The sequence below is a fragment of the Heloderma suspectum genome, chromosome 2, assembly GCF_057233095.1.
Source record: "Heloderma suspectum isolate Gila_16-S chromosome 2, 16-S_ref, whole genome shotgun sequence".
NCBI lineage: Eukaryota > Metazoa > Chordata > Lepidosauria > Squamata > Helodermatidae > Heloderma > Heloderma suspectum.
The window spans coordinates 234,579,185-234,592,520 of NC_139459.1; the positions used below are offsets into that span (position 1 = coordinate 234,579,185).

The window sequence follows — 13,336 nt, forward strand, 5'->3', positions numbered from 1 at the left end:
CTCTGAGAAAGCTTCTGCTGAGTTGAAGGTACTCCTATAAAACAGATAATCTTAATCTTGTTTTCTGTTTCATTTGGGGGAGGAAAGCAACATGGCAACCAGCTACATCCATGCATTCATTCTTGGGCAAATTGGGAAGGGAGGGGAAGGGAAGGGAAGGGAAGGGAAGGGAAGGGAAGGGAAGGGAAGGGAAGGGAAGGGAGGCTTGGTGGTCTGTAAGCAGAATGAGAATTTCATAATCCATAACTCCCCAGACAGCCATACCTAAGTCCTGTGATAAATGGATATATATCTATAGAGAGACATTCACATATGCACCCATAATTCCATAGCTGTGGGTATGGCCTGGATAGCAGATGGATATAAATGCCTGTAGTTCTATGGCTATACTATATTTGGTTTAATAGTTGCCTAGATAGCTGTCACTATAACCATATATCATATACCACTCCCTGCCAAATCCATGGGGTTTTGCTTACTTATAAGGTATCACTTACGTTATTATTCTGGTTTTCTGTCCCTTTCCAGACTATCACAGATGCAAGCCCCATGAAACGGTCTGCCTCAATGTTGGGTCACTCACGCTCCAAAGGCATGCGCTTGGAAGACTACTCTCTGGAAAGGGTAATCCCAGAGGAGAACCAGCGGCAACAACGGCGGCAGGAGCGGAGCCACCGGACATCAGAGCGCTCATTCAGTCGATACACAGATGTGGACACAGGTCAGACTGCAGGACAAGTCTGCAGGATTTACTCTATGGAGTAAATCTCTAGAGCAGGAGTGGGGAACCTGTGACCCTCCAGATGTTGTTGGACTAAACTCCCATCATCTTGACCATTGACCATGCTGGCTGAGACTGATGTAAGTTGGAGTCCAACAACATCTGGAGGATCACAGGTTCTCTACCCATGCCCTAGAGATTAAGAATGCAATCCTTTACTTACTGTAGAGTAGCTGCAACCTTTCCTATTGCCACAACTCCAGACAGTAAATTATATGAGAATTGCCTTAGAATGATAGTAGCCAGTCAAAGGTTATATGCAAGGAAGGGCATCTTTAACAATAATTAGGAGGCAATGTACACAATACAATTGTGTATGCAAATTTTAACTTTCTCAGACAACAAAAGGTCTTCTAGCACCTTAAAGACTAACAAATATATTGTGGCATAAGCTTCTGATACATCTGATGAAGTAGACTCTAGTCCACAAAAGGTTGTGGCATATAATACATTCTTTAGTCGTTGAGGTGCTACAGGACTTTTTGTTGTTTTTGCTGCAGCAAGCATCTACCCCATGTGGAAAATCTTTCTTGCACAATTGACTAAGGGCGCAATCGTATGCATGTTTAGACTGAAAAAATTCCTACAGCTCCCAGCATGCCCTAGCCAGCCATCCTAGCATGGCTGGCTGGGGCATACTGGGAGCTGTAGGAATTTTTCCTGTCTAAACATGCATGGGATTGCACCCTAAGGCTAATTGCTTTCTAAAGGGAATCTCAAGTAATAGATTCTCAGGCACCTTTCCTCTATAGGTCACTAGCTCCCTGGAAGATCCAGGTCAAGCAGACTGGATGATTTAGAACATAGGAGGAATCCATCATTCAATGCTAGCTGAAAACCAGACAGTGGCAAAACATCTGCCAAGTGAAAGATGTGCAGTTACAACACATGGTGTAAACATTGCAAAATTGCAGTAATTCTGCTCCATCTTCCAGAGGCCACTTGTGTGATTAACCCCACACATAAGGCATTCTCAAGGACTGTCATTCTCCTTTTCCTTGCAGGCCAGTCCTTCCCCAAACTGTAGCTCAAAGGCTGTATATGGATCCCAGAACTACCTTCTGAGTATCTCATCAGCTAAGAGTCTACTGGAAACTAATCCTAACTCACCTATGAAGGAATTTCTGAGAGCCAAAATAGACATGATGCGGGTGATCCATTAACAGGCTGTTCCTCATCTTATCAAAATGCAAATAGCAGCAACAGATGCAGGGTGGGTGATTCAGACTGCAACTGTAACATGGGGGCAAAAGGGGGACCCCTTTCTTCTGCAGTGTTTCCTGATTAAAGTCAGTCCCTAGGAGATGCTATTTGCCCCACACAACACAATTCACATCTCATGGAGGTGCCTTATGTTTTAGGCAAATAGCAGCTTTGAGGGGACAATTTTAATTGGAAAAATTGCATGAGGGTTAAAAGAAGAAACTTCCCCCAGTGCCATAGTCCAGATCTAAATTTCCACCTTCTTCCCACTCTAACTGTATGCTGTTAACACTTGAAGTAACTGGGAGATACTATTCACAGATCTCCCATGTCAGTCTGTCATCTGGCCCTGAGTGGCCACTTGAGCCTTTGAGAAGACTGCCTAGAAAAGGAATGTTCTTCATTTTCTCCATCCTGGGCACATGTTTTTGACAACCCAAGCCAAGTAAAATGTTGCCTCCAATATTTTCTTGAGAGTGCTACTCCCCCTGGTCGCTTACATGCCAGTGAAGGATGGGTGCATTAACAGGCTGTCTTGGTATATTCAAAACATTTATTTAAAAAACCATTCAAGCTTGAACTGCTTTCTTTCTTCTCACTGGCAGGGCTGGGCACGGACCTCAGTATGACCACACAGTCGGGTGACCTACCTCCCAAAGAAAGAGACCAAGAGCGAGGCAGGCCAAAGGACCGGAAACACCATCACCACCACCACCATCATCACCACCACCACACATCTTCTGACAAGGAGCGGTACTCACAAGAGAGGCACGAATATAGCCGGCCTCGCTCCAGAGATCGACGTTGGTCCCGCTCACCCAGTGAGGGCCGAGACCACATGCCTCACAGGCAGGTGGGTGTGGCTTTCCATTCCATGCTTCACCCCTAGGGACAGATACAGGTGCCTCAGGTACGGAGAAAGTCTCTGTTCCTAAGGAATCGAGCTCTGATTACCCACCCCATCAACAGTTTCTGGATCTCTATGATGGGAGTTTATCACTCTCTCTGGCCCAAACAGGACTTGCAAGTTCTGGCAATATGTTAGCTGCGCATGTTCGGAGAGTCACATGAGGGGCAATTGACATTACTAATATGGTACTGAGAATGTGGGGTAAGCATGCTTGCAAGGCAATTCCTAAGGTCTATCTAGCTCAGTATTTTGTCTTCAAACAGTAGCCAGCAGATTCTTCTGAAAGCTCACAAGGAGAGTATGAAGGTGATAACCATCCTCTTTCATTTGTCACCAGAGTTATATTTCCTCTGAACATGGAAGCAGAGCCGGCCCTACCATTAGGCAGAGTGAAATGGCAGATGTTCAGGAGCAGGGAGTGGTAGTGAGGTAGTGATGCTTTGACTTAGATTCCTGCACTGAGCAGGGGGTTGGACTTGATGGTCTTATAGGCCCCTTCCAACCCTACTATTCTATGATTCTATGATTCTAGGTGTTGAAGGACAGATCTGTGTATGCTACACAGCTGACCCTGCACTCCCTAAGCTAGCCCACTACCTTCAGGTGCAGTGGAGGATGCAATCACATCAGGGTTGAAATAAGATTCCACTGCTAGTCCTGTCATGTCGAGGGCGGGGCGGGGGGAGCTTCATCTTGTCTTTTGCCTCAGGCAGCAAAATGCCTTGGGCCAGCCCTGCAAGGAGGTTCCATTTAGCTATCATGACTAATGGCTATTGACAAACTGATCAACTGTGAATTTGTCTAACCTTTGTGTTTCTCCACATCACTCATCATTTTATAAGCTGCTATCATCCCCATTGTAGTAATGTATTTTTTTCTAAATTAAAAATCCCCAAACTCTTTAGCTTTTTTTCTCATAGGGAATATGCTTCAATGCCTTGGTTGTGTTACCATTTTATGTACTTTTTCCATCTCTATGATAGCCTTTTTTTTTTAACCTAAAGACATAATAACTGTTCACAGTATTATAAATGGAACCACAGATGCATCAGAAGCTTATGCCATAATATATTTCACTACTTGTTTTATTTCTATTCCTTTTCTAATTATTCCTAACATTGAGCTTGTCCTTCTGACTGCCACAGCAGACTGATGTTTTCAGTGTGTTTCCAACATTTCTTTCCATGGTAGTCACAGCCAATTTAAACATCATTAGCATATATCTGCAATCAGTAACTTTGCACTTAATTATCATGAATTTAACAAACATGCTGTTGCCCATTCACCCACTTAGGAAAGGTCTGTTTTGAACTCTTCACCATCTGGATTTTGCCATCCTAAATACTTTGGTGTCATCCACAAATTTGGCTACCTCACTGTTCATCCCTAACTCCAGACCATATGTGGGTAAGTTAGGTAGCACTGGTCCCCTGTACATATCCTTGAATTACTTCCTTTCAAGGTGAAAACTGTCCATTTATTCCTTGTACGACTGACTTCTTTTTTAAATCAGTTCTGATCCTTAAAAAGATCTGCCCACTTATCCCATGACTGCTGTGTTTTTATTGCAGTCATTTGTGAGGGTCATAACCTTTTTCGTAAGTCCACATATAAAGTCTCTCAAATTGCCCCTATCTACATGTTTGGTGAGGCCAGACTTCTCTTCACAATGATTCTTCCTTGGCAAGGCTTTTTATGCTATATGCTTAACTATTTTCACCTCAATAATGCTTTTTACCTGGGATAGACTGATATCTGTGTGACTCCCTGGATCCTGTCTTGATCCTTTATTTGTTTGTTTGTTTATGTATTTATTTGATGCTACACTGGCTGCCTCCCATTCCTCATTTATGATGGCATTTTCCTTTTTGTCAGTCTAGTTTAAGAGAGCCAAGCACAGCCAAATGAAAGCAATCTGTTCCAAAACATGCCTGGGAAATGTATTCGATTAATGCAAAATTGAGCCTACACACCCTACAGGTCTACTTCAGATTACCATTTTTCAAGTAGCCATGTGACACTAAATTGGAAAGCAACATTTACTCCAAATTCTGTCTGGCTAACCTTAAAAAGACTAAGGAAAAGGCCAGTATTGGAAGGTGGAGTTCTTTCTGCTTTCTGGTTGCTATCTAATAAAAATTTATCTTTTAAAATATAGAAGGATGCTCTGAGGAACGTTCCAAAAAGAGATTATAGATAAAAGATGTTTGGTCCATTAAGATCTACTCCACTTAGACTCTCTCAGCTCTTATTCATTGAAACATGCTTAGAGCCCCCAGTAATTTCAGTTATTCAAGCCTTTAATTTAGACTTGGCAAAAAGCTTTCCTTTGATAGACCGTATTCTTTTGTTGTTGTTTTACCATTCAGGATCTTTCACTTTGTGAGTACACCTTTATTCTTACAGTACAGAGGACGATTTTAAGGATAATTATTCAGCTTTTGTTTTTAAAATCAAAATTTTCACATTTTTACCTCTTTGCTCATTTTGTACTTCATATGTATTTGAGGACATTATTATTGTTAGTAGCAGTGGGGGCTGGTGGCTCCAACTTCAGTGGGGCTTTGAATCCATCTGAGTTTCAATCAGAACCTCCAGAAATCTGAGTTATCCAAGGTGCTGAACCTATTTTGAGGATAGGATTCAGTACCTTGGATAGTTCTTTTAGAGTTCTGGCTGGTTCTGACTGAAACCCAGGATGGATTCACAGCCCCACCAAAATTGGGACCACCAGCCTCTCCTGGTTAGTAGCATCTGTTCCATTCGCAAGTTGCTCTTCAAATTTTTCTTTGGTTGCCTTATTGTTAATTTACATGGGTAACTGTACAGTTTTACATGGATAACTGGACAGTCTTCTCCCCCAACCCTTATTTGGGGAAGATAGAATATTTAAGGGAAGCCTTCATGTCTTTTATACCCCCTTTGACTCTTTTTGTTTAGTGTACATACACTAAGCCATCATAAACTTTCCAAGAGTAAACTCTGGTAAATATGGATTAAGGTGGAAGTAGTGTTTGTATATTAAAGCAGCTTTCAGTGCACACAGCTGTGTTAAACCCACATCCTTGCTATGCCATTTGTGTATTGTGAATTGGCTCTGTCTCAGCTAGTCAGTAACTGAAGGAAGGGTATAGTTCAGGTCTTTGAGGGGAGCCTTGCAGATGTGTTCATCCTGCAAATGCATGGCTTGCCTCTCCTAATTGGCCATGGAAAGCAGACATTTACAAACACCTCTTATATAGAGCCGATAGCAGTGTGGATCACCACATGTCTGAAATTATTAAGGCTTGACAAAAGAATTCTTAAAGCTGGGAACAGGAAGCCTGAAGCGCTGGAAAATAATGTGTGGGAATACCTTTAATGAGGAATTCAGGTTTTTTCCCAACAACCACACCCAGAAGCCAAGTACTAATCAGTATTACACCTAGGATTTGGTGCAAACTGCACCAGTGTTTCCTGTGACATAACCCAGTCATAGTGTGAAGTGCCCTAAATTAACTAGGCAGTGTTAGAGAGGGACAAGGCAGTACATGAAAGAAGCGCCTGGCTCATCCAGTAGATGGAGGAGCCAGCCAAGTCCCTTTCTCTGAACTTTCTCACCATGGAAAAAGGCAAAATAGATGGAGTGGGGCAGATGATGTCAAGAGAGGGGAGGGGCTTTGGGCACAGGGCCCCACTTCCTTACATCATCCAGTCTGCCAGGTTGGTCTGGGGGAAGCAGTTGGGACGTTGGACTAATTACAGTTCAGCATCCCTGATCTGGTGGATATAGTTTGTGACATAACTAGTGAACAATGCCACAACTCATTATCCTCCCCAACCACTGAATTACACTCTAGTAGTTACCAGTATTCCCCATTGGAGATGAGTTACATATAGCAGGAACACTCTTTACTGCTTCCTCAAACATACCGTGCCAGTTTTTAAACCCTTGAAACTATGGGCTTCTTCACATGGAATTTTTATCCTGCTATTGAGAATGGTTACTCACAGAAGTTTGTAGGCCCTTTTGATGACATCGTCAACCTCCAAGGCATCTCCCGCACTAAATGACCTTTATTCCATTTTTTAAAAGATCAGCGATAATGAGCTATCCAATTACCATGCTTGAGTTCTGCTTGAGTTCCCTCATAAAAAAGGAAAACCCACAATAAGAGGAGCTAGGCCACAGCACCATCTAGAGGCTGTATAATGAAACATATGGAAGACTCAGACAAGGGGAAAAGGAGGGGGTGGGAAGTGCATGTAAAGGGAGTCAGTTGTGATCCTGCATTTAAAATGGAAGCAGAAAGCCGCATTTTATATGTGCGATTTTAGAGTGGTTCTTCAAAACAATTTTTTTTCCATGTTGCTCAGATGGTGTGCTCCTTTGCTGCAACAACTGACATGCAGGAAATGGAATGCACACATGGCAACACTTTGTTTCAAAAAATATTGCTCAAGCATGTCCATGCCATGCCGCTTCTGAACGTTTTAAAGATTTGTTTTAACGTTCCTTAGAGTTTGTGTGCTACCCTATGGTCCAGATGTCCCTGTTCCCTGAGCTCTCTGGGGAGAGAAACACTTAAACCAGTTTACCAGCACAATCCTATGTTAAGTTTAGACAGAAAAAAATCCTACAGCTCCCAGCATGCTCCAGCCAGCCATGCTAGGAGGTAGCATGGCTGGCTGGGGAATGCTGGGAGTTGTAGGACTTTTTCTGTCTAAATATGCATAGGATTGTGCCCTAAGTCTCTGATGTAGACGTGCCCATATAAAAAACAGTTGCCGTCGCTGAGATCCAAAAAGATCAGTGTGGATAGCGTTCCCCACTTGATCAATATGAAAGGGCTTGATTTCCAGTAAACAGTGCAGAGGAAACTCTTTTACATTTTGCTTCCAGAGATTGCCTCCTTTACTCTCACCTCAGCAGTTGATTCATCAAGAGATGCCTTCTCCCACCCCACCCCCACTTCTTCTCAGAGCCATGATAAACAGCTCACAGGAATTCTGATGTGCCTCCTCCTGCCATCCAGCTGCCCTCCTTCTGTTTTTCTGTGTGCACAGGCAGGGTGATATTCAGGGCTCCTTCACACAGAGCTTTTATCCTGCAATTGAGATGGCTTCTTCACGGGGTTTGAGGGGTCTTTACATGATGCCGTGATCATTTAAGGCGTCTCCTGCACTAAATGCCCTTTGTTCTGTTTTTAAATAGATCGCAGATAATGAGCTGTCAAATTACCCCGCTTCAGTTTCCTCCCTCAAAAGAGTTATGCGTGATCCTGCATTTAAAACGGAAGCAGAAACCTCTATTTTAAATGCAGGATTTTAGGCTGGTGTAGAGATGCCTTCAGAGAGTCTATGGCTGGGGAAAGGCCGCTCAGAATATGTTCCTAGCAGAGGAGCACAACCATTCTCAGCAAAATAAGACAATGGAATATTATCAAAGCATGTTGGTCAGGTTCACACTTAAGAGAATAGTCAGAGAAGCCTGATACGGGCCAGAGTTTGTCAGGCCTGATTTTCATAGGGCTCAGTCTGATGTCATTTTATTGCAATCAGCGCAGTGCTTGCAAGGTTAGAACTGTTGCTTTGGAATTGGAGCAGTGCCAAAATTGCAAACCTAGTCATTCAGCTGGCTCCCTAAATGCTCTATTCTGCAAAGGGCAAGGAGAACCAAACCTTATTAACTCACCTTGAGGTAGCTCCACCAGATATAATCCTTGTTTATGCTGCAGTCGGAGAGCCAATGGAGGAGAAATGCCTAGCGGTCCCAAGACAGGTGTAGTGTCCAACTATGACAGTTTTGTTGGGTGATTCTTAGGAATGAAACTGGAATTACTTGTTAACAAATGCTCTGTTTAAGGTCTTTTATTCCATTATTTTCAGTTTAGTCCCCCCCCCGCCCCATTCCACACAAAGTCTCTTTTTCATTCCTATTTGTTTCATTTGGACAATTTGGACACTTTACTTGGGGTCTCCTGGCCAACCTGCCTTTATTTACATGTTTATTTCTGTATCCGTTGTGCTTGGCTCTGCTGTCACGGCGAGGGGCAGGCGCAGGTAAGATGGTTGGTGAGCAGAGAACAAAAATCAAACCAATCCAGCGGATGGCCCTGCCCAGCTCGCTGGCCTCTTTCTCCAGTGTCTGTGGTGTGACCCCTTTGTTGTTACGCTGGTGGCACTGAACTCTCTGCGGTTTGTGAATCTGGAAAGTTTGGAATGAAGCTGCACCTAAAGAGACAGGCACGCATACAAGTTGTGCAAGTCACATCTGAACAAGAGGTAAAACCGAAATACATGCCATACACATGCATGCATGTGATGAACACACATAGGACATAGGGTATATGGAAGGGGATGCTGAAGGACAAGACAGGATTAAAGTACCTGTATCTTTTCTCCAGGTGGGCAAATAGCAGTTTCAGGGGGCATTTAGATTCAGGAGAGATAGAGATTGAGATTGGGAAAGCAATATGAGGAAAAAGGGTTAAACCCTCCTTCACTAGTGCAATGGCCACAACCCACCACTCTCTACCCCCGTAGCTGTTTTTTAACCCCCACCCCAGATACATCAGGAGATGCATCAACATATCTTCTGTGCCTACCCCAGTTCACCCCTAAAATTCCTTACTAGAAATGTTGAAAATTTGCAGTCGTAATATGTTAAGCAAATTAGACATTTTCAAATCCATTTACTTGATTTTCTGTAATGAATTTTCATTGCAAATTCTGGTTATTCTACAAAATATAAGAGAAGGATGTTTGAAGCATTGAAGATCACCAGATGCGTTGAGGCAAGATGGGGCAATGACTATAGAAACTGAAATGGAATACCAAGCTATATTGGGAATGCAGACACCTGACGAGTGAGAACCCCTTGATTTCTGAACTTTCAGGAGAGACAGCCTCTATGTTTTGAACTTTTCCCCTGCAGCACTGAGGGATTTCCCCCTCCTATTGCAAAAAGAAGTTGAGAAATTCTTACAGAATACCTATTTTTTATTCTAGAGAGCTGGGGTCTGTGCTGTACTAGTATGGTCTCTGTATATGGTGGCATTCACCACCATGTTATCAGTCAGTACATACATATACATACACACACATGCCAGTAGGGACACAATGAGATACATAATTATGTACAGATATATATGGTACGTACATAAACACAAACAGCCCCACAGATTTTAAAGGCCAAACTACATGTTCTACTAAACGTAGACATGAGTGTAATACCATTATTTGGGGTTTAATAGAAAAGTTGTATAGAAGTTTTATAAATAAATGCATTGTAGAAAATATTCATGGCATGGTACACAAAACAATATGCAAATGTTTATGGCATACAGAGTCATGCAAGTGGGCATATGTGGCATACTATAAGCAGAAGCAGGCCCCACATCACAGACAAAGAGAAATTCTTTGAAATATTTGTGTGAATTTCCAACACACATGCATACATATGGGCATATAAATTAACCTATAAAGACTTGCTACATAAACCTGGGATATTAAGCATCTGCTCTTCCTTGTTACGATACCAATGAGGAATGGTTGATTGTTTCCTTCCTGATGTTCCCCCTCTCTCTGTCTTTTCCTCTCCCTACAGCCGAGTCAGTTGCCTCTTAAACTGCAGCAGGGGATCCATTTTCATATACCAAGCAGCACATAACTTCTTCAGTGGCTATAAGTGCATTCTCCCTTAAACTATGTTTCCATATTTCATAGGGACACATTAAAAAAATTACCAGCAAGCAAGCAGTATTTCCTTCTGTTTAAACTTGTCTAAACATTTGACTCTCATAATCTGGGAGTTCTCTCAGTCTTGCACAGTAAGGGCTTTTCTCCTCTGCCATGAACCACCATTGTCATCATATCTGAACAGACCTCCAAACGATTTCTGTGTTCCTTCTGAGGTAAGTACTTCATTCTCTTCCTTTTCGTACCATGCACCCACAGACCATCTCAACAATGGATTTGCTCATCTCAGCTCTTTGAGATGTCAGCTCTCCTTTTTGTCTTCATATTATTCCATCACCTTCTTAGGACTTTTGGTTTCCAGATCAGTCTGGATTCTTTACAGCGTTCACTCACCATCTCTGTGTCACCTGGCCTCTTCTATTGTTCACCTGGGGGCAGATTAATTTATATAGCTACTTGAACCTTCTTCATTTATTTCAGATTCTTCCTTGGCTCTACTTTGCATCTTTCTCTGGGCTTACTGGTAAATTGCAGTGCCTACACATGTGGGTTTTGACCTTGTCACTAGATCTCTCTAAAACAAGTTCCCTCCAGTCCTGCTTGGATTTGATGATGTAGTCCTGTAATTTTGTCCTGCTCCAGTTGATGGGCGGTTTCTTCTAAAACTCCACGTTTTGTGGCTGCTGACTAGCCCACTATCAGAGCTTAGCTCACTCAGACTCACTGAATTTGCAATCAGACTCACGTATACCTAGTAGAGCCACTTCCTTTATCTTGCTGACATAGAGTGGCTAGTGATTTGACCTGAGCCACAGAAGCTCAGAACCATTAGCCTACTATCTCTTTGGACAGATTTGTTCAGGGCCACTTTCCAGCATTCCAGATGTACTAAGCTGAACTCAAGCTGGCTTTCCACAACCAACTGGATTCTCACTCTTGAAGCTCTCTTGCCCCAATAGGCTGATTACAGACCCACACTCACTTTTCTTTTACTATCACCATAAGAGCTGTAAAATCCCCTGCCCTTATCTGGCATGTTTGTGGTCAGAATAACTGGAATACACCCAGCTAAGCCTAAACAATCTTGTGCCTGGTTTTCTCAAGTCTGCTGTGCTAGAGAAACCTATTAATATAAACATTGCCCCTTAGCATAATATTACACAGGTTAAAAAAAATGTGGTTAATATATGGTTTGTCACATTAATCAAAGACAAGGTTCCATAGAAGTAATCATTCTATAGAACCAATGCTACTAGCTGTTTGATGTCAGCATTAAAAAAAACTGAACAAAACCAGATGGTTGTTCAGTCAGTGAACGGCTTTGCCATGTTTCTCCTCAAAATATGGAAGTATTCTCTAATGTGCAGGTTAGATTTCAACCCAATTATCATTTTCTAGCCTTTAAATATATTCCCTTAGAGATTAAAGTTGTTGGCTAGGTTACTTTCATGTGTATGTACACATGTATCATTTTTTATCATCAACTGAAGGACGCTAGGGCAGCTGTATCCAATCAGGTGCCTCCAGCTGTGTAAACCCTGAAGCTCCTATTATCCCCAGCCAGCATAGTTGTAGTCCAATGTATCTGGAGGGTGCCAGGGTGGGGAAGACTGCTCTAAGGACTTATTCATCTTCTTGGTGGCCGCCATCATTCCAATCCACGTTGGGCCTGCTATGCCCAGAAGGAAAAGTGCCAACTCTATTCTCTAAAACAGAGAAAATAACTGGCTCTGCATGGGTAGAGAGATCTTTATTTCCTCACTTCATCTGATACTAGGGACTCTGTTACAGGCATCAATACTAGAGACTATTCAACCAATATTAGAGACTTTGTTACAGGTACTTCTCATAACAATCTGATGGAGCTGTACCATTCAGACTCATTAGAGCGTTTGTTCTTTTTAATGACACCCAATGTTTGCTTTGCTGATGTGTTTTATCTGAGGAGATCCATCACAATGAGCTCAGCTTCTTTTATAATTTTACTAAGTGGGAAAGTAACAGAGCCTGAAGAGTGGAAGCAACTTGCCCATGGTCACCTAACCCAATGACAGAAAGAAAATCCCTGCTTCAAATGTCAGTGACCATTCTAGGAAAGGACAGCAACGATTCTACCACTCGAATTGGGGGGATAGGACACATTTAATTTTAGAGTTGTTGGTTCAAATTCGAGTTCTGCCAGATGCTTCACTTAGAAAGCCACTCCCCAACATTGAGCTTCACCCTTCCAAGGGCACCAAGAAAAGGGCAATTTTCCAAGACAGGGCAATGTGAGTCTGAATTCATCAGAAGCAACTAGAAATGTAGATGACTGTCAGTAAATACAAGTCAAAGTAACACAAACTTCATGTTTCTTCTGCACTCCACATCAACCCTCCACTGGGTTATTATTTTTTTCAAATGATATATTTTTTCTTTCTGAATATACTGGATTCTGTACAGTCATAGGCCAGTTCAGATATGCATGTTCACTGTTCCTTGAGACTTGCATTGTAAATCAGCTGTCACAACAATCACCATTGTCAAAACTTCACATCACCCGATTTCAACTCAAACACAGTACTTTTCAGTGGACAGATTTTGCCATCACCAAGTGATAATTCATGGCTGCAATCCTATAATGCTTACCTGGGAGTAAGGCTTATTGAACTCAACAGGGGTTACTTCTGAGTATACATGTATAGGATTGCACTGTAAGAGATTAGCATGTATGTGTGAATCAAACCACAGAGGCATGGATGTTGTCCTAGCCTAACCACAGA

At 42.4% G+C, this 13,336-nt stretch overlaps 1 protein-coding gene across 1 annotated transcript in view; it reads left to right on the top strand.

The window, feature by feature from the left end:
- Positions 1-13,336, top strand: part of CACNA1A (calcium voltage-gated channel subunit alpha1 A) — a 368,926-nt gene that overhangs the window by 349,139 nt on the left and 6,451 nt on the right. Inside the window, exons 47-48 of the mRNA XM_084838533.1 lie at positions 529-721; positions 2,590-2,837. Of these exons, the coding sequence (XP_084694659.1) occupies positions 529-721; positions 2,590-2,837 (441 nt within the window). The remainder of the gene's footprint in view (positions 1-528; positions 722-2,589; positions 2,838-13,336) is intronic.